Here is a 26473-nt window from a genome sequence, read left to right as displayed (position 1 = left end):
CACACAGCATGCCAATGCGACCATGTCTCAATGAGCACTAAAACACTATCTTCTTCAAATTAGCTCATTCTTGTGTTTGCTTTCAGCCTGACTGACTCAGGGATAGCGCGCTCGAAAGGGAACAGTATGACCAGAATTTCCCCTTTGGCAATACCTGCTGATTGGGTCCTAAAAGCAAGCTGCTTTTAACTTTTTATATTTGGCTCCCTTCTGCCATGACTAGTCGCAAAAGATTGTTTCTCTAGCCTAGCCTTTTTAGGACAAGGTGAGAAATATTGGTCAGCAGCACAGATTGTTTTGGGGTTTTTTTCTAATTGAAAAACGGAGTGCGCGCGTATGAACGCGCGTGTATGTGGTGAAGATGTTTTGCGAAACTTTTTTAAGGATGATATTCCTTGGATGTTTCCTGTTTCTTTGTGGGCTTACGCATGCCATACCAAGTTATCCTATCTGGTGGTAAGTTTTATCTTCACTCTACTTTTAACTGCAACATGTTCTGAAAAATTATAGCGACCTATTATTTAATCAATATACTTGTTCGTTTATTGTTGCTTTCAGTTCGTTTGTTTGAAAGAATAATATCAGCATGTGGTTTCCGATGCTGGGCGCCCCGGCAATTAAGTTGTAGCCTGGGCTATCATACCGGTCTAATTGACCCTGTCAGCGGACAGTGGATATCGACGTTAACCAGCAGAGACAGAATCGTGAAGATGGGTTATAGAGCTAGTCAAGTGAAATTGTATGAAGAAAAAAACAGCACGTGAGTCACTGAAGCTATTGATTTAAAAACGCATGCAGTGCGGAAACAATAATATCCTACTTACCCCTACTGGTTATGCAAAATAAAATTCTAAGAGATTTTTGTGTAAACTAGTTTCAGTTTGCTTTGACTACCCTAAAAAGAGGTCATGCTGCATTCTACTTGATAAGAGATCGCTGATGATAGATATTGATTCAAATAATAACGCGAAGGAAAGTAAGCTGAACGTGTTTTGTTGAATGATGATTTCAAATTATTATTATTATTTATTAATATTATTATTATTATTGTTGAATATTACATGCGTTTATGAGAGGGGCGGTGCGAAACGGAAAGGTTATTAGTTTCATGATACTAATATTCAACAACAATAATAATAATAAATAACACAAATAATGTGGAATCATCATTCAAGAAAACACGTTCAGCTTACTTTCCTTCGCGTTATTATTTTAATCAAAGTTTAAACGCAACATTTAAATGACCTAATAATCTCAATGTTTTATTCGATATGTATAATATAGATTTTATTGAATACGCGAATTTCACGATTGAGAATATTGATTATTTCCCAAAGCTCAGTATTTAATTGAAATTGGCCTATCAGTTATGTCATCCAATGGAGTGGTGTAACCCTATACTACAATTATTTGTATAGCCTCAGACACTGATTATCCTGGCTTCATCATTGAAATGAGCTTTCAATGATGCTTCATAAACTACAGCCTAACATATGTTGTTTGGTGGTACCCATACGCAATTGTTATTTATTCGTGTTATTTATTAGTCTTCTTAAAGGACTGGTGTTGATCATTTCCCAAACAGTCAAATTCTTTTTCGCATGTGTTAAGTCCGCCTATGGAGAATGAGGGATGGCTGTAGGCCTTGAGTTGGGGGTCAGTTGAAAAAGGAATTAAACCCAATGGTCCATTCACAGACCAATGGAAATGAGGATGTAAGGTTTTCAACTGGAATTGCATTTTGATTGAAAATAATCCATAATTGACCGAATGTCTTATTTTAAAGGTAAGAGATGTCTGGTGTCATCTCATCACAAAATATTGACTGTTTTCTGAGTTATTGAGTAAGCTTATTGCATGCTATAAAAGTATCTTGATTGAAGGTGACATTTATAATGTAAGTAGGACTGCCTTAGGTCATTAGAGGAGCTTCAATTGACCATTCATTGATCTGTGTTGAAAAAACAACAACAAAAATAGATGCAAGAAAAGAGTGGGATTTGAGCCAACAACACTGGGTGAACTGGTTGAGTCAGCTGATCAAACTGAGAAAGAAACAATGATGGAAGAGTGCAATTGGAGAGGAATTCATTAGTGACAGTGGGTTGAAAAAGGATAGAAAATTGGATGAATGTGAATTCAATTTTTTCCTCTTTAGGATGGATTTCGTAGAAAGGCTAGTGGAACCCTCTTTTTGAACAACTAACTCCTCTTCCCTTGAGAGGGGAGACATTTGTCAGTTACTGCAGCCCAGAGGCATAATAGCCGGAGGACAGGGGATGCTACAGTATAGACACAGTCCTAGATCAGAGATCCTCAGCCCCAAGCAATTCACTACAGATTTACATTTCACCAATCACACACTGCATCCTTCCTCAAATCAATGTTTCCCCATGAAATATTAAAGATGCTGCGTCCCTGCACTTAATTCAGCTAATAGGTCTCCTATTAATCTAATTACACGCTCAGCTGGACAGATATCCAGCATAAACAGTGGTGGGCTCTAGTCCTAAATCAGCACTCCTGCTCTGAGACCTAGGGCTGAGAGACTGGTCAGGATCAGGATGGGTTCATTCTGAGGGGAGAAACCTAAAGGCTATGGTCTACTTCTGTGGTTCCCAAACATCTCTTTCAGTACCCCCGCTAGCCGTTCCCCTATTTGATCTATACCAGTACTAGTACCCGATTCAACTAGTGCTAATCATCAAGCCCTTGATCGGTTGAATCAAGGTGTCCTAGTAGAATACCGTAGCTCAATTAAGTGGGAGTGGCTAGGGCTACTCAAGGAGAGGTTTGGGAAACACTGGTCTACTACAATGCTGACAGAGGGTTGGTCCCCAAGTTCCTCCAGATGGGTTCCAGAATCAAAGTGACAGAGTTATAACTTATGTCAATGCAAAACAGTATGTTCTTGAGGTACAGCCCACAGTACACAATCATTCACCCTCTCTTTTTGGATCATAAAGGAGCTTTCTTTTTTGTTTCTTTTTTGTGGGGCCAAGATTGTATCAAAACACCAGATCCAGTCATGATGACTGACAAAGAGGATGGCAGGCAGGCTTCCATTTGGTCACAGTAACCAGCCTCTGTCATCAACTTGTGTGTTTATGATTTGCTATTGGCGGGTGGGTCAGAGCACTGATTCAGTCTGGGCAAGAGTGCAACGACGGAAGCAAAACAGAGGCGAGCGTGTCCAATGACGCCATTGAGGTCTCTCTGGGTTTATTGTATCACCCCTACCAATACAAACAAAGCTCAGCTGGAGCTGCAGCACCAGGCTATAAGGAGCTGAAGTGAAGTCACCATTGAACTCTGCATACTTTACGTAATATCGAGTTTTGATTGATTCTGGCTTCATGGAAACTAGATACCTCACTAAAGAGTGAGATAAGAAGCTAAAATAGAAACGTGTGTTTCATGGTACTATAATTCAATCCAATTTGAACACCATGCTGTTGAACAATAGGCCTTTTTTAGATCCTCTCACCAAATGTGACTTTACTTTAGCAAATAACCTGTCAACCATCCAATAACTGACAGATAATATTATGATGAAAAGTAGCTTTGTGGAGGTATGTTGGTGGAAGCTGGTGCCTGAATGCCGCTTGGAATTGGAAGGGCCACCAGAGGTATTTCACCTTTAACTACACTCTTAGAAAAAAAGGTGCTATCTAGAACCTAAAAGGTTTTTTTTGGCTGTCACCATAGGAGAACCCTTTGAAGAACCCTTTTAGGTTCAATGTAGAACCCTTTCCATGGAGGGTTCTACATGGAACCAAAGGGGTTCTACCTCCTATGGGGACAGCCAAAGAACCCTTTTGGAACCCTTTATTCTAAGGGTGTATACTGTACAGTGGCAGGCGGATCATGGTGGAGGATTGGTGGAGGATGTGGATCTCAACCAAGAAGGTTCATGTCTGTCTAACTCCCTGACCTGTCATGGCTCAGCCTGACTGCACCCGCCACACACCCACCCCACACCACCTTAAAAGATAAATACCTGGAGGTGAAAGCTTGCCGCACATTCCTTTTCCCAAACATGCTCTCTTGATGTCAAAGTCGGCTCCAAAGCCCCGGGGCCTGCAAGAGTAAAGTGGTAATTCTACGGTACCCTGCTTGGGCTTGCTGAAATATGCATTAAACCTAGGCTGGATACACTTCAGTGAGAGGAGGAAAGATCTATACTGACTGAGACTAGAATCAAACATGATATCTATTATTTTCTCTTGTGTGTGTATTTCTGATGATAACATGCAGCTACTGTTTATAGAGATGATACAGGTCTGGTTTATATGAATCCTCAATGGTCTTGATTTTGTTTGAGTTTGTGTATCACCAACAGGAAATGTTTTTTTCTGCTCAGTGGCAAGTGGTAAGGAATGCGATATCAGACACATGATGCATTATTTACCTATGAGGAAATAAAAATACCTTTTGTAATATGTTCACTTTAGATCTATGAATTACAAGGAGGACCATTCACTAATAAATACAAACAGTTTGCATTCAACCTTAGACCACAAACTCCATATATCTGAAATGAAGTTGTACAGCATGTAAAATATGTATTTTTTAGCACTCAATAACACCATGTCCTTTATAGTCTACCTCTGTAACAAATCCATGAATCATATTCTGTTGAAGCATTGCCGCTTCTTCTCCTCATGCTTCCTTACAGGCATAGAGGTGACCTGAATCACTCAGCCTGTATGGGACGTCTTGAGACTTATGACTATGTGTCCAGGCAGGTTCTGTCTATCTCTCTGTCTGTCTGTCTGTCTGTCTGTCTGTCTGTCTGTCTGTCTGTCTGGCTGTCTGTCTGTCTGGCTGGCTGGCTGGCTGGCTGGCTGGCTGGCTGGCTGGCTGGCTGGCTGGCTGGCTGGCTGGCTGGCTGGCTGGCTGGCTGGCTGGCTGTATTGATCAAATCATATATTCTACAGCGTACACTCCCATTCACTACCAGGTTTAGCCAGCTCAAACATGGTCAAACATGAGTTTCGCATAAATGTGAATCAACAGGCCACACCTAAAAATGTACACTAACGGTCAAAAGTTTCAGAACACCTACTAAGGGTTTTTCTTTATTTTTTATATTTTCTACATTGTAGAATAATAGTGAAGACATCAAAACTATGAAATAACACATATGGAATCATGTCGTAACCAAAACAAATTAAACAAATCAAAATATATTTAAAATTTGAGATTCTTCAAATAGCCACCCTTTGCCTTGATGACAGCTTTGCACACTCTTGGCATTCTCTCAACCAGCTTCATGAGGTAGTCACCTGGAATGCATTTCAATTAACAGGTGTGCGTTCTTAAAAGTTAATTTGGGGAATTTCTTTCCTTCTTATTGCATTTGAGCCAATCAGTTGTGTTGTGACAAGGTAGAGGTGGTATACAGAATATAGCCCTATTTGGTAAAGGGCCAAATTCAGATTATGGCAAGAACAGCTCAAATAAGCAAAGAGAAACTACAGTCCATCATTACTTTAAGACATGAAGGTCAGTCAGGAAAGGAAAACCCAGAGTTACATCTGCTGCAGAGGATAAGTTCATTAGAGTTACCAGCCACAGAAATTGCAGCCAAAATAAATGCTTCACCGAATTCAAGTAACAGACACATCTCAACATCAACTGTTCAGAGGAGACTGCGTGAATCAGGCCTTTATGGTCGAATTGCTGCAAAGAAACCACTGCTAAAGGACACCAATAATAAGAAGAGACTTGCTTAGGCCAAAAAAACACAAGAAATTGACATTAGACCAGTGGAAATCTGTCCTTTGGTCTGAGTCCAAATTTTTGATTTTTGATTCTAACCGCCATGTCTTTATGACTGTGAGGCACAGAGTAGATGAACAGATGATCTCCACATGTGTGGTTCACACCGTGAAGCATTGTTGAGGAGATGTGATCGTGTGGGGGTGCTTTGCTGGTGACACTGTCAGTAATCTATTTAGAATTCAAGGCACACTTAACCAGCATGGCTACCACAGCATTCTGCAGCGATACGTCATCCCATCTGGTTTGGGCTTAGTGGGACTATCATTTGTTTTTCAACAGGACAATGACCCAACACACCTCCAGGCTGTGTAAGAGCTATTTTACCAAGAAGGAGAGTGATGGAGTGCTGCATCAGGTGACCTGGCTTCCACAATCCCCTGACCTCAACCAAATTGAGATGGTTTGGGATGAGTCAGACTGCAGAGTGAAGGAAAAGCAGCCAACAAGTGCTCAGCATATTTTGGAACTCCTTCAAGACTGTTGGAAAAGCATTCCAGGTGAAGCTGGTTGAGAGAATACCAAGAGTGTGCAAATCTGTCATCAATGCAAAGGGTGGCTATTTGAAGAATCTCAAATATAAAATATATTTTCATTTGTTTAACACTTTTTTGGTTACTACATGATTCCTTATGTGTTATTTCGTAGTGTTGATGTCTTCACTATTATTCTAAAATGTAGAAAATAGTAAAAATAAAGAAAAACCCTTGAATGAGTAGGTGTTCTAAAACTTTTGACTGGTAGTGTATATAACCACAATCAACAGGTGTGGGGAACTGCATAAAGCAATACAGCAATAAGTGCAGCACAACGGTGAAATAAAACCACATACAGTAGCAGAGTATCAATGTAGCTAGCTAGTCAAACAGTTTGGAATCCTGCCTTTGTTTGTTTTCTTACACCTGCTAAACTCACTCAACACCCACAGAAACATTCATGAGTTCTTCCTGGCAGAACAGAACGTCTACAGGTCAAATTAAAAGCTGTGCCATTTGTTTTCCCTTCTTCCCCCTTCTGTCTTCCCCCAGACAAGATCCTATCTGCTCACACTTGCAGAGGGAGTTATACTTGTGTTGCTGGTTCCACTTGGCATGGTTCAGTCTTCACATTTCTACTCTACACGTTATGTGTATTAGGGGCAAGTGTCTGAGGTGCGTTGTGAGGTGGACTCAGGTTTCTGTTGTAAGAGGTGTGCTATGCTATGCTCTGCTCAGCACCTCAGGATGCGGATTGACAAGGGGCCAAAGAGAGGTCATTTTGTAATAGGAGTTTCCTTGTTTACTGATGCGCTTGCTTTCATTCATATTTATCGCAGACAAAATGCAGGCCATGAGGATGTGATTTCCTCACAGACACTTTTAAAACCTGTTTCTCCCTGTCTTTCTTTTTGTATTTCTCATATATGATTAACCAGAGGTCTAGTCATGTCTAAGAGTCAAACAAAATAACATGAGAAACCCTTTAAAGTGAGCATGACACATTGCTCCGCCATTTGCTCTGGGATGTACTTTGGAAAGTACTAAATGGCTACACCTATTAGGTAACCCATTGAGGTATGTAGGCTAAAGACAAGAGGTGAAAGCAGACGCATGGGACTAGATGTGTTCAGTTGAGCTTCATTTGTTTAGAGCAAACAATATATTATCTTTGTGACTGTTGATTTGCGATGCATACGTATGGTACACAAGGTCAGTGTGCTTCTCAGGGACGACCAGGACCTCTCAGTGTAGGATAATACGGTAAAAAAATGTTTTTTTTTTTAAATTAGGGTGTAATTTAGAAGTGCCTGGGGGTAGAACTTTGTCTCTGTGTGGTTATCTTGTTCTTGTGATCACAGAGTGATTACTTCTTAAACATCGTTGCACAGGTCAACAGTTAGTGAGCTAATTGAGCTGCACAAGACCTGCCTGCTTCCACCTGCTCTCACTCTAGGGCTACTGTTGGAGCAGCAAAACAGTGGGTGGACATCGCTTCTATCTACTTGATCTTCTTTTTGTCCACCTCATGTTATTTTGGATAAGTGTAAAATTCCCTTGTTCTACTGTTGGAGGTTGGATTAGGTCGCTATGCAAACAAACACTGCACTGTCAGCCTCTGTCATTATGGCCAGATCACTCAGACTTGGATCACCAGATTACTGTCATCAATAGCAGCCTTAGTGTGGACTGATGTTACTGCAGAAGGAGCTGTTGAATGGAGTGCCAAGAAGGCACTTGTTGCTACTATGCGGTAGTTGCCTTGCCAATGACAATAGGAAGTCAGCTATTAAATCAAATGTTATGTTATGGCCGTTACATAATATGTTTATATTCATGATGAATTGATTAATATAACAATCTCATTCATAGAACGAGGTTTGTCCAAACCCAGCACATCTATGAGCTGTATCTACCTGAGCTGACAAGGATGGATAGTAATTGAAATGGAATTAACCCCAACTCACCCACTCTAGTACGGTGGAAGAGGATGAATGGAAATAAATGGAACATGGTGGCTAAATCAAAACAGAGTGATGGGATGAGAGGAGGAGAGCAGAGAAACAGTGAGTGAGGAGGGAAGGAAACATACTGTATGTAACAAGCTTCATGTGGAAGTGTCATGAGAGTGGTCTGAGTATATCTTCTTAATATACTGTAATAATTCATGGGTACAGTAGGATATCAACTAAGCAGCCATATTGGGGTATGGAAAATGGAACTGTGTCCTAAACAATGTCCGCCTTGGTGACAATAAAGTTTATATGCTGCTGTTAGAATATAGCGGCCATAAATTCATCTAATTTCATGGCCACTGTACAAAACAGTGGAAATACAAACTGACTGGAGCCAGATTGACTGGTGCCTTACTGCCTTCTTTAGATCAAACAATTACAGCATGCTGCTTGAAAAGTCTTCTACAAAAGTACTAGGATGACATAACACGAGATGACACAGCAGTGGACTAGTTGTCACGGTTCAATGGTTATGAGCGATGTAAATACCTCAATTGAGACACACACACAAAAACACAGAGAGAAAGATATAATCAGAGAACAATCAAGTTTGCACTTGTTGCAACCCAGAATCCCCATCCTCAAAGGGAGGGGACGATGAGGACGGATGGATATATAATTAATACATACCTCTGAAGTCTCAGTGTACATTTGCACTCTCATTACCCTAAGCCAAGGGTAAAAAAAAGGTTGTGGTTCTCTGTAATAACAAGGTGCCGTTTCAAAGTTCTCAACCTAGAGGTCTATGAACCACTTGGGGTTCACTGGGGACTTTCATCTTTCCCCGTGGCCCTGCTTTGTTATCGCTGGAGTATAGGATTGAGACTGTTTTAAATCCACACAAAGGCCAGGTGGTTACAGAGGGGATAGATGCAGGGATAAGGCATGGATGCTTAATGGTAGCATCTGATACACCAACCTGGTCTCAGAGCATTTCATATTATTCTGTACGTAACTCCGTAACACTCCATTTAGTTTAGTTTCGTATGTTATGTATTAATTTGTGGATGTCTATCACCCATCTTGTATGATATGTTACGAAATACAATTCGTATTATATGTTACAAATTTGCGAAACATACAATATGTTACGAATATGCCAAACGTATTATATGTAACGAATTCTAGGTAGGTGGCTAGCTGACTAACGTTAGCTTGGCTAGGGGTTAGAGTTAAGGTTAGGGTTAAGCTTAGGAATTAGGTTAAAGAGTTAAAGTTAGGGTTATGGGAAGGATTAGCTAAAAGTGTTAAGGTTAGGGTTAGGGGAAGGGTTAGCTAAAAGGGTTAAGGCTAGGGTTAGGGTTAGGGGAAGGGTTAGCTAAAAGGGTTAAGGCTAGGGTTAGGGTTAGGGGAAGGGTTAGCTAAAAGGGTTAAGGCTAGTGTTAGGGTTAGCTAACATGCTAAGTAGTTGCAAAATCGCTAAAAAGTAGTACCGTAATTTCCGGACTATTAAGCGCACCCACTGAATTTTTTTATATTTTTTTAACATAAATAAGCCGCACAGGTCTATAAGCTGCAGGTGCCTACTGGTACATTGAAACAAATTAACTTTACACAGGCTTTAACGAAACACGGCTTGTAACAAAAATAAATAGGCTTTAACGAAACACGGCTTGTAACAAAAAATAAAACATTTGCAGTAAGCTTTAGTTGTCTTTTTTTGAATTCCTCACGCTGCTGTTTCCAACGTCTTATCATCGACTCATTAAGACCAAGCTCCCGTGCAGCAGCTCTATTTCCTTTTCCAACAGCCAGATCAATCGCCTGCATCATATGCATTTCTCCGTGTCTTTGCCATGATGAGGGTGACAAAATGACTACCGTAATCAGAATGATGGGAAGTTTGAGAGCGCTCGATTTAATCTAAACAGTAAACAAAAAAGTAGTTTGACCTTAACCCGTTCGGCAATTTCATTGGTCTAATGAAAGCTTCATGTGCCAAAAACTGAGTACGTCACAGAATGTGTTTTTTTTTTATTTTTTTATTGAAAGTGGGAAAAATCCATATATTAGCCGCGTCATTGTTTAAGCCGCGAGGTTCAAAGCCTGGGAAAAAAGTTGCGGCTTATAGTCCGGAATTTACGGTAAGTAGTTGAAAAGTTGCTAATTAGCTAAAATGCTGAAGTTGTCCATGATGAGATTCGAACTAGATGCTAGATTTTCACATTATACGCCCATCCATCCATGGGTTTACATTTTGTATGTTACATCTAGTCTATGAGACCATGCTGGATACACACACACGTGCAAACGCACACGCACACACACTGCACATACACACTGCATACACCCGCAAACAGAGAAACACACACTCAGTATATCATGGCACTAACCAGCCTCCTGTTTCCCCCATGCAGGTCCCTAGCGGTGGGCCACCAGTACTCGTCCCTGGGCTCCCAGCCCATCCTGTGTGGCTCCATCCCTGGCCTGGTGCCCAAACAGCTGCGATTCTGCCGAAACTACGTGGAGATCATGCCCAGTGTGGCCGAGGGGGTGAAGATTGGCATCCAGGAGTGCCAGCACCAATTCAGGGGCCGCCGCTGGAACTGTACCACCATCAACGACAAGGCCATCTTTGGACCAGTGCTGGACAAAGGTAACATACCATAATACCCCTAAAAGACAACACATGTTACACTCATAAAACAGTGCAAGCTAGCCATCTTTGGACCAGTGCTTGACAAAGGTAACATACCATAATACCCCTAAAAGACAACACAGGTTACACTCATAAAACAGTGCAAGCTAGCCATCTTTGGACCAGTGCTTGAAAAATGTAACAACATATCTTGAGAGGAAAAGGCACTGTAATAAAACAGCGCAGCCTTGCCCAATGGTATTTTTCCCACTGAGTTGGCTACTCCTCTCCAGAACAGGAAGGCTGTGGGTGACAGGCCTACAATCTACATTTAATAACACTTAACTGTGAGAATCATGTCTAAAACCAGTTGAATTGTTGAGGGACTTGGCTACATTGGAAATAACTTTCTTTGTGCTGTACAGTACAGGTAGCAACCAAATTGCATGAACTGCATGACTTGAATACCTGAAGTGAGTGTTTTCCCCATAGCTACCTGTTCCCATGTTCTTGGAAGAATACTAGGGTACTATAATAATTTCCTTGTCTGTCAATGTTGGTTATGCTTGGCATGTCAAATGACAAACGATACCTAACCCTCTCAACTGAAACTACACTGCTCAAAAAAATAAAGGGAACACTTAAACAACACATCCTAGATCTGAATGAAAGAAATAATCTTATTAAATACTTTTTTCTTTACATAGTTGAATGTGCTGACAACAAAATCACACAAAAATAATCAATGGAAATCCAATTTATCAACCCATGGAGGTCTGGATTTGGAGTCACACTCAAAATTAAAGTGGAAAACCACACTACAGGCTGATCCAACTTTGATGTAATGTCCTTAAAACAAGTCAAAATGAGGCTCAGTAGTGTGTGTGGCCTCCACGTGCCTGTATGACCTCCCTACAACGCCTGGGCATGCTCCTGATGAGGTGGCGGATGGTCTCCTGAGGGATCTCCTCCCAGACCTGGACTAAAGCATCCGCCAACTCCTGGACAGTCTGTGGTGCAACGTGGCGTTGGTGGATGGAGCGAGACATGATGTCCCAGATGTGCTCAATTGGATTCAGGTCTGGGGAACGGGCGGGCCAGTCCATAGCATCAATGCCTTCCTCTTGCAGGAACTGCTGACACACTCCAGCCACATGAGGTCTAGCATTGTCTTGCATTAGGAGGAACCCAGGGCCAACCGCACCAGCATATGGTCTCACAAGGGGTCTGAGGATCTCATCTCGGTACCTAATGACGGTCAGGCTACATCTGGCGAGCACATGGAGGGCTGTGTGGCCCCCCCAAAGAAATGCCACCCCACACCATGACTGACCCACCACCAAACCGGTCATGCTGGAGGATGTTGCAGGCAGCAGAACGTTCTCCACGGCGTCTCCAGACTCTGTCACGTCTGTCACATGTGCTCAGTGTAAACCTGCTTTCATCTGTGAAGAGCACAGGGCGCCAGTGGCGAATTTGCCAATCTTGGTGTTCTCTGGCAAATGCCAAACGTCCTGCACGGTGTTGGGCTGTAAGCACAACCCCCACCTGTGGACCTCGGACCCTCATACCACCCTCGTGGGGTCTGTTTCTGACCGTTTGAGCAGACACATGCACATTTGTGGCCTGCTGGAGGTTATTTTGCAGGGCTCTGGCAGTGCTCCTCCTGCTCCTCCTTGCACAAAGGCGGAGGTAGCGGTCCTGCTGCTGTGTTGTTGCCCTCCTACGGCCTCCTCCACGTCTCCTGATGTACTGGCCTGTCTCCTGGTAGCGCCTCCATGCTCTGGACACTACGCTGACAGACACAGCAAACCTTCTTGCCACAGCTCGCATTGATGTGCCATCCTGGATGAGCTGCACTACCTGAGCCACTTGTGTGGGTTGTAGACTCCGTCTCATGCTACCACTAGAGTGAAAGCACCGCCAGCATTCAAAAGTGACCAAAACATCAGCCAGGAAGCATAGGAACTGAGAAGTGGTCTGTGGTCACCCCCTGCAGAACCACTCCTTTATTGGGGATGTCTTGCTTATTGCCTATAATTTCCACCTGTTGTCTATTCCATTTGCACAACAGCATGTGAAATGTATTGTCAATCAGTGTTGCTTCCTAAGTGGACAGTTTGATTTCACAGAAGTGTGATTGACTTGGAGTTACATTGTGTTGTTTAAGTGTTCCCTTTATTGTTTTGAGCAGTATATATCACTCACTTTACTCAAGGCTGCTACCTGTGTTGATATTCAGAGAGTTTAAGAGCATTATGTTGTTAGTTGTTGTTATCATGTAGTTAAACAAGCAACAAACATTTTTACTCCATTCTGCCTCAGTCAGTGTGTGTGTGTGTGTGTGTGTGTGTGTGTGTGTGTGTGTGTGTGTGTGTGTGTGTGTGTGTGTGTGTGTGTGTGTGTGTGTGTGTGTGTGTGTGTGTGTGTGTGTGTGTGTGTATCATATGCACTTAAAATCCTTGTTCAAATAGACTTGAGAGAGTCCTTCAGCTATGAGCAGTGTAATTAGATGAAATGATGTGTGTATACACTTTGGGTGGAGAACGTTGTCTTTTGTTGGGATTTTCTCTAGAAGGGAATCCCCTTTAAGCCCCCCCCCCCTTCAATGTGAGGAGTGTAAAATAAGGATAAAGACAGATAACTTACGTTAAATTCAAAATTCTATTTGATATGAAGTTACCCAACGAATAACCCATATTTTGCAAAATCATTTTTGTAGTTGTATCATTCAGCTGTGATATCGTGAAGCTAGTGTTTTTTTCTGTCTCCACATGTTTGCACCGTGACCCCAGGATTGTTTCCAGTAGTCAGGGATAGAGAGATGAGGTGAGAGGAGCATGGAGGGGTGATGGAAAGGAGTGGGGGAAGGAGGAAAAAGAGGGAGGGGGTCTAAACCTGTCAACTGGGTCTGGAAAAGACTGATGTTTACTATAGTGGGAGGTGGGGTTAGTTGGGGCAATTGCTTTTAATAAACTCTTGAGCCAGTTGTTCCATTGATATAGAAGGCTTGAGCTCAAGTAGGTGGGTAATGATAGGGGTTCACAGTCCCTGGCCCCATTGTGGTGTAAATACCTCCACATCTCCCCATGGCTTCTCTCCCTCCTTGTCTAAATTGCAGGGCCACTGGGTGGAAAGGGGAGGCGGGGAGGCAGGCGGCCAGGCCAGGCTACTCTTGGGCTTTGGGCTGGGGGGGGCTTTAGTAAATCATTTTGATTGGATTAAGGTCAGTGAAGCCCTTAATAACGTGAGAGGTCAAAGTGGTTGGATTAAGTGTCTTTGTCAGGGTCCGGGGAGAGTGACTGGCGGGGGCTCAGGACCTTTTGATAGGGGAGAAGTTTCTCATTTCATTTGCTTTGATTGATGCTTGTATTTGTCTGTGGATTCTGGGCCATTGTCCCCCGGCATGGCCAGTGTCTGTTCTGTTTGTCAGCCGTGCAGATGGATGTGTGTTTGTTTCCTCCTCAGGCCTTTTTAGTGGAAGAAAAGCTGAAAGGAACAGTAGGCCTCAAAAGCTTTGCCACCTATCTGTTACAGTAGTTAGCCTACTATTGCCAATACCTTGTCCTAACCAGCTCATTGGCAGACGTCTCCCTGAACATCTAACAAGCAAAGATGAGTAAAGATCAGGGCTCAAGTTTGTTCCTTCAGATACCTAACCTACTGTATACGCCATCACTAGGTAGGAAAAGGATGAATGAAGGAAAATATGTGTGATATATAATGGACTTGACAGGATAAAGTTATTTAAATATGCACACAGGTTATAGAATGCCTTGAAACATTAAGTGGAAAACAAGTTTGGATTTTGAAACATTTTGTTGCAGGTTCTGGCAACAACCCATTGTACTGATCATACCCTCTCACTCACACTATCTCTCTTTTTATTCAGTACACATCAAACAAACAGTATCATGCAGATGTTGTGTTATGAAAGCTTTCTACGTAGTATTTACATCTACAAAGTTTTTGCATCTACAAGATTTTTCCATGATTTGTTTACTTGAATACATGTTGAACCGTCCATATCCGATAAGCATGACAGAGAATATGGGCAGCCAGTGATCCTCCTGATATCTCTCTCTGTCTCTGTCTCTGTCTCTCACTCTCTCTGTCTCTTGCCTTCTGTCTCTGTCTCTGTTTCTGTCTCTCTCTCTCTCGCTCACTCTCGCGCTTTCTCTCTGTCTCTATCTATCTTTCTCTCTATCTCTATCTTTTTCTCTTGCTCGCTATTTCTCTCTCTCTCTCTCTCTCTCTCTCTCTCTGTCTCTGTCTCTGTCTCGCTCTCGCGCTCGCTCTCTCTCGCTCACTCTCGCGCTCTCTCTCTCTGTATCTTTCTCTCTGTCTCTATCTTTTTTCTCTCGCTCGCTATTTCTCTCTCTCTCTCTGTCTCTGTCTCTGTCTCACTCTCGCTCTCGTGCTCGCTCTCGCGCTCGCTCTCTCTCTCTCTCTCGCTCACTCTCACGCTCTCTCTCTCTCTGTCTCTGTCTCGCTCTCTCTTTCTCTCTGTCTCTGTCTCTATCTCTATCTCTTATGCTCTCTCTCTCTCTCGCTCGCTCTGTCTCTGTCTCTCTCTCGCTCTCGCGCTCGCTCTCTCTCGCTCACTCTCGCTCTCTCTCTCTCTGTATCTTTCTCTCTGTCTCTATCTTTTTTCTCTCGCTCGCTATTTCTCTCTCTCTCTCTCTGTCTCTGTCTCTGTCTCACTCTCGCTCTCGTGCTCGCTCTCGCGCTCGCTCTCTCTCTCGCTCACTCTCACGCTCTCTCTCTCTCTCTGTCTCTGTCTCGCTCTCTCTTTCTCTCTGTCTCTGTCTCTATCTCTATCTCTTATGCTCTCTCTCTCTCTCTCTCTCTCTCTCTCTCTCTCTCTCTCGCTCGCTCTGTCTCTGTCTCTGTCTCTCTCTCGCTCTCGCTCGCGATTTCTCTCTCTCTCTCTCTGTCTCTGTCTCTGTCTCTGTCTCTCCTGCCCTGCCCCTCTTACAGTGTCTAGCATACCTCCAGGCTATGTCTGCGTCAGCACTCATTAATTTACATTAACCAGTGTCAAAACATGCACCGCTGGAATCTGCCTGTGATGAAAGGGAAGGCAGACTGTGCAGGTGTTCTCAGTGTGTGAGAAGTCCTCACAAGGATAGTAAATCATGGAACATTTTGACATTGTGGGGACATTTTGCCAGTCCCTACAAGGAAAAGGCTATTTTAGGCTTAGGTGTTAAGTTTAGCGTTAGGGTTACAATTAGGATTAGGGTTACAATTAGGGTTAGGGGTTAGGGTTAGGAGTTAGGGTTAGGGTTAGGGGTTTGTGGTAAAGGTTTGGCTAAGATAAGGGTTACGGGTTATGAAAAATAGGATTTTGAATGGGTATCAATTGTTTGGTCCCCACAAGGATAGTAAAACAAATGTGTGTGTGTGTGTCGGACTTGGACAGGGTGTGCTTTGGGGAGCTTGCTCGGCACACTTGGCAGAGTAGGAGGAGTATAGGACATTGCAGCATGGCTGCAGCCAAACCCTAGCCTAGTGTGAGTCATAGAAATGCTTAGAACAGGGAATGCCAATGAGAGTGGACTGGACAGACACAGACACAAAGCTCTGTTTCACAGGTATAAACATGCACTGTTAGTCACCCCAGTGGATTAAATGGGTAAAAAGGAAATGTAAGTGTCTCTGATACAATGTATCAGAAATGTAAGTGTCTCTATTATGTAGAAGTGGATATGATAGGGACACGTGTGCTTACATTGAGTTTGATCAATAGTCTGTGGCATTGTCCCGATAGTGAATTATAGTTCAGCTGCAGTAGTTGTTCATGTGGCATCACAGCTTCTCAGTTTGACTTTATTGTACTGCAATACTATTGAGAATAATGTGCAACTGGACAACCATAGCCACAAGGCTTGGGAAATCAGGATGTTTGTACTTGCTTTAGGGACTGACATATCCACAATAACCCTGATAAGTGTCTTAGATGGAAAATACATGGAAGATATACATAAAGGCAGTGCATCTACTTCTATAATCTAGGTATATTCTATATGCACTGTATGCATTTCTCCTTGGTGCTTAATGCCTAAACTAAACCAAACAGGGAAAAGGCCATTCACAGAATTCAGGTTACGACCCCTGACCTCAGGATGAGAAAGTGTTAGAATTTAGGATGTGCTAAGAGGACCCTGCTTTTCATAAAGTGCATGTTTCTCCATGCTGGGGGAGGTGAGGTTAGTGCACCGGTATATCATTAACTCTAGCTAAGAAAGAAAGAAGGGGTATGGTAAATGGAGTTGATGGGGGACCTTAGCTCCGCTCCCCACTGGGCGCTGTTCGAAGCACAATATCTCCGCAGCCATGAGATTAAGCCGGGAGAGAAAGCGCTTTTCCCCATTCACACGCCCTTTAGATTGTTTTATTAAACCATTTGAATAGGGATTTCCCAGTCTGCCGACATGCGGGGTCTGGACAACGCATAGTTCTCTGTTGCTATGACTTAACTTGGTCCCCACTAATCACTGGCAAGGGCAGATTTCATATAAAATATCTGGGGCCATTGTGGGGCTAACGCAGTGTGACAGTGGCAACACAATAGGGGATTCAGCCCCCCAGCAGGTCGTAGGGACCACTTGCCATGCCAGGGTCCGGCAAAGTAGGGTGGTGGGGGGGGGGGGCGATGTCACAAACAATCAGTCCACTTAGACTAGGCACCCCCCGACACATTATTTTCCCAGGTAAGCCCTGGTCTGTCCCAGCCACCACCCACAGTCATCACTAGTTATCACAGTCATAAACCCCACCTATTTCTTAAATGTATCTTCTTAAAATTTGATTTTAAAGCTAACCCTAAACTTAACCACACTGCTAACCTTGTTTTTGTTTTCATGAATATTTACGATATAGCCAATTTTGACTTTGTGTTTTTGGTAACTAGTGGCAACCACCACCAATGTTTTTCTCATCTTGTCCCCAGATAATCTTATTTTCCATCATCCCTCCATTTCTCCCTTCCCCTTTATTTGCTCTGCGGAATCATTGTCAGTTAGCCGTAAGGGTTTGACCCACGGTTTATTGGCATCCTGATAATAAAAGTGGAAGACTCAGCGGTTTTAAATTGAAGTAGAAGAGGCGCCCTCTCAAGCTTTAGACCATTCACACCTCCGACTACCAACCACCACCTAGTGACTACTTCAGGGACATGGAATAAGAATACAGTCAAAATGAAAAGAGCTGACATTAGTCAAATTCTATCTGTATGTTTCAAAGGAAAGAAGACATTTTCTGATGGGGTTCAACTTGGTACAGTCCTGCTAAGGGAGTACAGTCCTGCTAATACTGCTTGGTACAGTCCTGCTAATAGTGCTTGGTACAGTCCTGCTAATACTGCTTGGTACAGTCCTGCTAATAGTGCTTGGTACAGTCCTGCTAAGGGAGTACAGTCCTGCGAATACTGCTTGGTTCAGTCCTGCTAATAGTGCTTGGTACAGTCCTGCTAATACTGCTTGGTACAGTCCTGCTAAGGGAGTACAGTCCTGCTAAGGGAGTACAGTCCTGCTAAGGGAGTACAGTCCTGCTAAGGGAGTACAGTCCTGCTAAGGGAATACAGTCCTGCTAAGGGAGTACAGTCCTGCTAAGGGAATACAGTCCTGCTAAGGGAGTACAGTCCTGCTAAGGGAATACAGTCCTGCTAAGGGAGTACAGTCCTGCTAATACTGCTTGGTACAGTCCTGCTAGGGGAATACAGTCCTGCTAAGGGAGTACAGTCCTGCTAAGGGAATACAGTCCTGCTAAGGGAATACAGTCCTGCTAAGGGAATACAGTCCTGCTAATAGTGCTTGGTACAGTCCTGCTAAGGGAGTACAGTCCTGCTAATAGTGCTTGGTACAGTCCTGCTAAGGGAGTACAGTCCTGCTAATACTGCTTGGTACAGTTCTGCTAATACTGCTTGGTACAGTTCTGCTAATAGTGCTTGGTACAGTCCTGCTAATACTGCTTGGTACAGTCCTGCTACTAGTGCTTAGTACAGTCCTGCTAATAGTGCTTGGTACAGTCCTGCTAATAGTGCTTAGTACAGTCCTGCTAAGGGAATACAGTCCTGCTAATAGTGCTTGGTACAGTCCTGCTAATAGTGCTTACTACAGTCCTGCTAATACTGCTTGGTACAGTCCTGCTAAGGGAATACAGTCCTGCTAATAGTGCTTAGTACAGTCCTGCTAATACTGCTTGGTACAGTCCTGCTAATAGTGCTTAGTACAGTCCTGCTAATACTGCTTGGTACAGTCCTGCTAATAGTGCTTGGTACAGTCCTGCTAATAGTGCTTAGTACAGTCCTGCTAATAGTGCTTGGTACAGTCCTGCTAATACTGCTTAGTACAGTCCTGCTAATAGTGCTTGGTACAGTCCTGCTACTAGTGCTTAGTACAGTCCTGCTAATACTGCTTGGTACAGTCCTGCTAAGGGAATACAGTCCTGCTAATAGTGCTTAGTACAGTCCTGCTAATACTGCTTGGTACAGTCCTGCTAAGGGAATACAGTCCTGCTAAGGGAGTACAGTCCTGCTAATACTGCTTGGTAGAGTCCTGCTAATAGTGCTTGGTACAGTCCTGCTAAGGGAGTCCAGTCCTGCTAATAGTGCTTGGTACAGTCCTACTAATAGTGCTTGGTACAGTCCTGCTAATACTGCTTAGTACAGTCCTGCTAATAGTGCTTGGTACAGTCCTGCTAATACTGCTTGGTACAGTCCTGCTAATAGTGCTTGGTACAGTCCTGCTAAGGGAGTACAGTCCTGCTAAGGGAGTACAGTCCTGCTAAGGGAATACAGTCCTGCTAATAGTGCTTGGTACAGTCCTGCTAAGGGAGTACAGTCCTGCTAAGGGAGTACAGTCCTGCTAAGGGAGTACAGTCCTGCTAAGGGAATACAGTCCTGCTAATAGTGCTTGGTACAGTCCTGCTAAGGGAGTACAGTCCTGCTAATACTGCTTGGTACAGTCCTGCTAATAGTGCTTGGTACAGTCCTGCTAATACTGCTTGGTACAGTCCTGCTAATACTGCTTGGTACAGTCCTGCTAATAGTGCTTGGTACAGTCCTGCTAAGGGAGTACAGTCCTGCTAAGGGAGTGCAGTCCTTCTAATAGTGCTTGGTACAGTCCTGCTAAGGGAATACAGTCCTTCTAAGGGAATACAGTCCTGCTAAGGGAATACAGTCCTGCTAAGGGAATACAGTCCTTCTAAGGGAATACAGTCCTGCTAAGGGAATACAGTCCTGCTAAGGGAGTACAGTCCTGCTAAGGGAGTACAGTCCTGCTGAGGGAATACAGTCCTGCTAAGGGAATACAGTCCTGCTAAGGGAATACAGTCCTGCTAAGGGAGTACAGTCCTGCTAAGGGAATACAGTCCTGCTGAGGGAATACAGTCCTGCTAAGGGAATACAGTCCTGCTAAGGGAGTACAGTCCTGCTGAGGGAGTACAGTCCTGCTAAGGGAATACAGTCCTGCTAAGGGAATACAGTCCTGCTAAGGGAGTACAGTCCTGCTGAGGGAATACAGTCCTGCTAAGGGAATACAGTCCTGCTAAGGGAATACAGTCCTGCTAAGGGAATACAGTCCTGCTAAGGGAGTACAGTCCTGCTGAGGGAATACAGTCCTGCTAAGGGAATACAGTCCTGCTAAGGGAATACAGTCCTGCTAAGGGAATACAGTCCTGCTAAGGGAGTACAGTCCTGCTAAGGGAATACAGTCCTGCTAAGGGAATACAGTCCTGCTAAGGGAGTACAGTCCTGCTGAGGGAATACAGTCCTGCTGAGGGAATACAGTCCTGCTAAGGGAATACAGTCCTGCTAAGGGAGTACAGTCCTGCTAAGGGAGTACAGTCCTGCTAAGGGAATACAGTCCTGCTAAGGGAGTACAGTCCTGCTGAGGGAATACAGTCCTGCTAAGGGAGGGTGTGATGGATGCCAGTAAACCTCTGCTGTATCATTGCTTTTAATGCCCCTTATTCCTCAAACTGGTTGAAACCTGCAGCCTGGGAGGAGCTCTCTCTCTCCCCACTCCCTCCCTCTTTCTCCCTCTCTTTTCCAACTCTCTCACTCTTTCTCTCTTTTTCCCTACCCCGTCTTCCCATTTCTCTCCTCCCTGTTGCACTCTCTCTCTCTCTCTCCACTCTCAGACCCTCTCACCCTATCTGTCTCTCTCTGTTGTTGTCATTGTGCAAGACCATACAAGACCTAAGTACATATATCCAACGAATCCTCCCTGTCATAAGGGATCCTGTAAAAAGCAGGGACAGTGGAACGTCAACAAGACCTCTGTGAAAAATTGACATCCCTGAAACACACTCTCTCTCTCTCTCTCTCTCTCTCTCTCTCTCTCTCTCTCTCTCTCTCTCTCTCTCTCTCTCTCTCTCTCTCTCTCTCTCTCTCTCTCTCTCTCTCTCTCTCTCTCTCTCTCTGTTGTGTCTCAGCCTAGAGTCTTATAGTGAGGCCATTTCCTAACCTCTCAAAAGCTTAATTGAGTCTGTTAATTATAGCCCTGTCAGGCCTGTCTCTTCCTCTCATCTCCCTGGAAGTTCCTGATCTTGATTAGTCATCAGTAAACTATGCCAGATTGACAGAGGCCTCCTTCCCTCTATCCCGTGCTCTCTCCCTCCATCTCTCCCTCTCTCCCACACACAAACATACACACGCACGCACGTACACACACGCACGTACACACATGCATGTACACACACGCATGTACACACACGCACGTACACACACAGTCAACATTGTCATTCATTCCAGATGTCTATGACATGTTTTCTTTGGAAGGGTTGATGTGTGACATTTACAGTATTATACAGGATTATACAGGACAGAACAGTAGCAGGTGTCAACATCATCATTCCGCAAACACTGACCTGCATTCCAATGTACTTGTTGAGATACATTTATGGGTACATTCCAGCAAAGTTATTGGTAACAAAAATCAATCATTCTCTGCCATGGTTTTAGATGTATAGACCTGTAACCATATACATTTCAGTCATTTAGCAGACGCTCTTATCCAGAGCGACTTACAGTAGTGAATGCATACATTTCATTCATTTTTCTCCGTACTGGTCCTCCATGGGAATCGAACCCACAACCCTGATGTTGCAAACACCATGCTCTACCAACTGAGCCACACGGGACCTCATTCATGCTTGAGAAATTGCTCTTTGCTAAGAAGCAATTCGATTTATCACAGTAAGGTACTTAATTGTTACCCAGAAATGATCTGATATTGAAATAAAAACGTCTGCATTGGAACTTTAAAAACGTATGTGGTTGTTCACATCTGTAAAAATGCACCCATCCCTCTAGGATAAATATATCAATCTGACATCTACCTCTCCCCCTCCTTCTCTTTACAGCCACGCGGGAGTCAGCATTCGTTCATGCCATTGCCTCAGCGGGGGTGGCGTTCGCGGTGACGCGGTCCTGCGCCGAGGGCTCAGCCACCATCTGTGGTTGTGACACACGCCACAAGGGCCCACCTGGAGAGGGCTGGAAGTGGGGCGGATGCAGCGAGGATGTGGATTTTGGCAGCATGGTGTCCCGGGAGTTTGCAGACGCCCGTGAGAACCGGCCCGATGCGCGCTCTGCCATGAACCGCCAAAACAACGAGGCGGGACGAACGGTGAGACGTCTTCTCTCTGAATCACTGATAATATCAGCCTTATGGATTAAACATTCATAAAGATCACCAAGTGTTATTAAGACTTAGTAATATGGTGTTACTTTGACATTCATTAAACTAATTGCACCCCTGTGTTGTCCCGTCTGTCTCTCCCTCAGTCTCTGAACGACAACATGTTCCTGAAGTGTAAGTGCCATGGCTTGTCAGGCAGCTGTGAGGTGAAGACGTGCTGGTGGTCCCAGCCTGACTTCAGAGTTATCGGAGACTACATGAAGGACAAGTACGACAGCGCATCAGAGATGGTGGTGGAGAAGCACAAGGAGTCCCGCGGCTGGGTGGAGACTTTGAGACCCAAGTTCACCTTCTTCAAACCACCCACGGAGCGAGACCTGGTCTACTACGAGAGCTCGCCCAACTTCTGCGAGCCCAACCCAGAGACAGGCTCTTTCGGGACACGCGACCGTGCCTGTAACCTGACATCACACGGCATCGACGGCTGCGACCTGCTGTGCTGCGGCCGGGGACACAACACCCGGACGGAGAAACGGAAGGAGAAGTGCCACTGCATCTTCCACTGGTGCTGCTACGTCAGCTGCCAAGAGTGTGTTCGAGTCTACGATGTTCACACCTGCAAATAGATAGGGCCTTTGGGACTGCTCTTTCTGCACCTCACCAAATGTTTTTTTTAATACTTCAACGTATAAAAGAAGAAGCTACTGTATGAGCCAGGCTCAGAGAACTTGAGAGGCTTTGATTGGACTTTGATCAAGCATTAGTTGACTTGTCTGTGGATTCAGCTACAGTACAGTCACCTAATAGGCAACCAAGATGGCTGCCTGTCATGTGATGCTGTGGTGTCAGCCGCTCTTAGAATGCTGAGGTAGTTGTAGAATACAGAGGTGGACTCATGGAGGCTCCATTCAGAAAATCAACATGGTTATGTTGATGATGATGTTGATGACCACCATCTCATCGATAGAGGCAAAAGAGGAGACCATTACAGTCAACTAAGAGTAGCCAAGGAGTGACTTTCAGTGACTTCCAGAATGGTGTTTCAAGGCCTTGGTTTCCTTCCTGACACAACAAAAGAAAACTGTAATTTGTATATGGCTATATAAACTGTACTGTTGACAAGCACCATGTTGGTGAAAAGTCTGTATACTCTGTGTTGACTCCTTCATGTAGAGCAGAACAGCACTGTCTAAACCTTTAGGACACCATACAATCTATTTTTCTAAATATTAAGTGGCACTCTGCTCTCCACCTTCATGGTACTCATTTCTTATTAATTGCTTATGAGTTTTATATATCTACAAAAAAAGAACAGCATTTCTGAGCTGTGTTCACAACTTTATATGACCATGGTGCACTCAAAAGTACACATTCTACTCGACATTTGCAGTATGTAAGTGGTAACTAACTTTTCAACTGTTTTATGATAAATATAGTGTTAACATGTTACTAATGTTGGGATTAGAATGCACTTGCACCTAAGTGAATGTAGTTTTTACATTTCTGTGTTCATGTATTCTCAAATCCTCTGTCTTTTTTAATCTGTGGTATGAAGTAGGATTATTCTGATCTCAAAAAGCACATGAGCACAAATCAACCAAATCAAACAGGTTTGAAAATAATTTATGTTTATCCCTATACAATCTTCTATCAATGTCTCGTCGGGAACCCTGCTACAACTGCAAGCTCTTTGAAGAAAGTTGCCAAGAGGTTTGGCCATAGAACGTTAGATGATAAAAACAAAGTTTAGCCCAAAGACAAATGACTTTCAGCTGGTGGAGGATGAGGTGGTCAGAGAGTCTAAAGTGAGTTTGAAAGTTCAGCACTTGTGTCTAGTTGAAGAGAATAAAGCTTGTTCTACTCGTTTTTATCAGTGTTAGTAACCGTTCAGCAGAACACGGTATGTGTATCATCACGTGTCCCGGTGCAGACAAACCCATGCTATTTAGTGTTTGAAAATGAAAGTATGTGAAAGAGATTTGCCCACTAGTATAATTCTGTTTTCATTATGCCCATGAATGCATGTATGCAATCTTACTGTTTCCTATCTGTAAGCTTTTACTAACTGTAATCTGAAATGCTTCTCAGAGTATACTTTGTACAGTATGTTATGAACAGCAATCTGATGTCACGTGGTAACCCAGCTGTAGTTGCTGTAAAACGATGACCAAAACCTGTGTATCTGATTCTGATTCCTGGCTTATAGATGTAGGATCTTAATTTGATCACCCTGTTTCAGGAGAACCTTCCTGCAATACAGGACATTTAAAACTTGTAGTGTATTTAAGGTATCAACCAACTACAAAAATGTCCATTAATTATAATCCACATAATAATTCACAAACTGGTTCAAATGATGATCCTACATCTGTTTTCTTTCTCCTCCAACCTTACAAACTGCAGCATCACTGAAACTATCAAGACTTCCCCTTTCTATGCTGCTAATTATACATGTATGTATGTATGTATGTATGTATGTATGTATGTATGTATGTATGTATGTATGTATGTATGTATGTATGTATGTATGTATGTATGTATGTATGTATGTATGTATGTATGTATGTATGTATGTACACTACATGACCAAAAAGTATGTGGACACCTGCTCGTCAAACATCTCATTACAAAATCATGGGCATTAACCCTTTAGAGTCCAAGCCCTGTCTAAACCGGGGGATATATGTCATTGTTTTAAGAAGGTCGTACCAAGGATAATTTAGCTATTTGATTTAGAATTTTAAGACCCCTTGAAGTATCAAAAAAATATATTAAAAAAATATTTGATGAAAATGTATTTTTGACCTTACTGCTATTAGCCCATACAAACGCGTTGAATAACAGATTCTTTACTTGCTACAGCTTATCGTGCTCTAGCGACTCCTTGTGGCAGGCCGGGCACCTGCAGGCTGACAGCAGTCATCAGTTGTAATGGTGTTTCCTCTGACACATTAGTGCTTCTGGGTTCAGCAAGCAGGTGTTAAGAAGTGTGGCTTGGTGGGTCATGTTTCAGAGGATGCATGACTTGACCTTCACCTCTCCCAAGCCCATTGGGGAGTTGCAGAGATGAGACAAGATCCTAATGGTGGAGGAGGAATAATGATTCCTCCTCCACCAAACTTTACAGTTGGCACTACGCATTCAGGCAGGTAGTGTTCTCCTAGCATCCGCCAAACCTGGATTCTACCGTCGGACTGCCAGATGGTGAAGCGGGATTCATTCCTCCAAAGAATGCTTTTTCACTGCTCCAGAGTCCAATGGCACCGAGCTTTACACCACTCCAGCAGACGCTTGGAATTGCATATGGTGATCTTAGGCTTGTGTGCGGCTGCTCGCCCATGGAAACCCATTTCATTAAGCTCCCTGATGAACAGTTCTTGTGCTAACGTTGCTTCCAGAGGCAGTTTGGAACTTGGTAGTGAGTGTTGCAACCGAGGAGAGGTGATTGTTACGCGTTACACGCTTCATCACTCGGCCGTCCCGTTCTGTGAGCTTGTGGCCTCCCACTTCTTGGCTGAACTGTTGTTGCTCCTAGACGTTCCCATTTCACAATAACAGTGCTTACAGTTGACTGGGGCAGCTCTAGCAGGGCAGAAATGTGATGAACTGACTTGTTGGAAAGGTTGCATCCTATGACAGTGCCACATTCAAAGTCATTGAGCTCTTCAGTAAGGCCATTTTACCAATGTCCGTCGGCAACGGCTGTGGCTGCAATAGCCAAATCCACTAATTTGAAGGGGTGTCCACATACTTTTGTGTATATAGTGTATGTATGTATGTATGTTAGTTATTCTTCTTTCTATGAAAGACAGCGTTTAGATGTAGGTTGAACAAAAATGTGAAGTTTTCTACTAATTCATTTTGCATATAGACTGGATAGACATGTACATGAATGTTAACCAAATAGACATATTTTGATAAGTATTGTTTACTAGTCTGTGTTTCGGTTGGGGAATCATGTCCATGGTCCAA

At 43.5% G+C, this 26473-nt stretch overlaps 1 protein-coding gene across 1 annotated transcript in view; it reads left to right on the top strand.

Annotated features, from left to right (window-relative positions):
• Window positions 1-26473, top strand: part of LOC106569341 (protein Wnt-3a) — a 27399-nt gene continuing 926 nt past the window's right edge. The window contains exons 1-4 of the mRNA XM_014140588.3: window positions 1-456; window positions 10633-10871; window positions 22224-22489; window positions 22648-26473. The exon at window positions 22648-26473 is cut by the window's right edge and continues 926 nt beyond it. Of these exons, the coding sequence (XP_013996063.1) occupies window positions 362-456; window positions 10633-10871; window positions 22224-22489; window positions 22648-23127 (1080 nt within the window). The 5' untranslated portion in view covers window positions 1-361 and the 3' untranslated portion in view covers window positions 23128-26473. The remainder of the gene's footprint in view (window positions 457-10632; window positions 10872-22223; window positions 22490-22647) is intronic.

This window comes from Salmo salar, chromosome 14 (assembly GCF_965601325.2).
Source record: "Salmo salar chromosome 14, fSalSal1, whole genome shotgun sequence".
In the NCBI taxonomy this organism is placed as follows: Eukaryota; Metazoa; Chordata; class Actinopteri; order Salmoniformes; family Salmonidae; genus Salmo; species Salmo salar.
The sequence above is the reverse complement of the archived record's forward strand: the minus strand, read 5'-3'. Positions and strand labels throughout refer to the sequence as shown.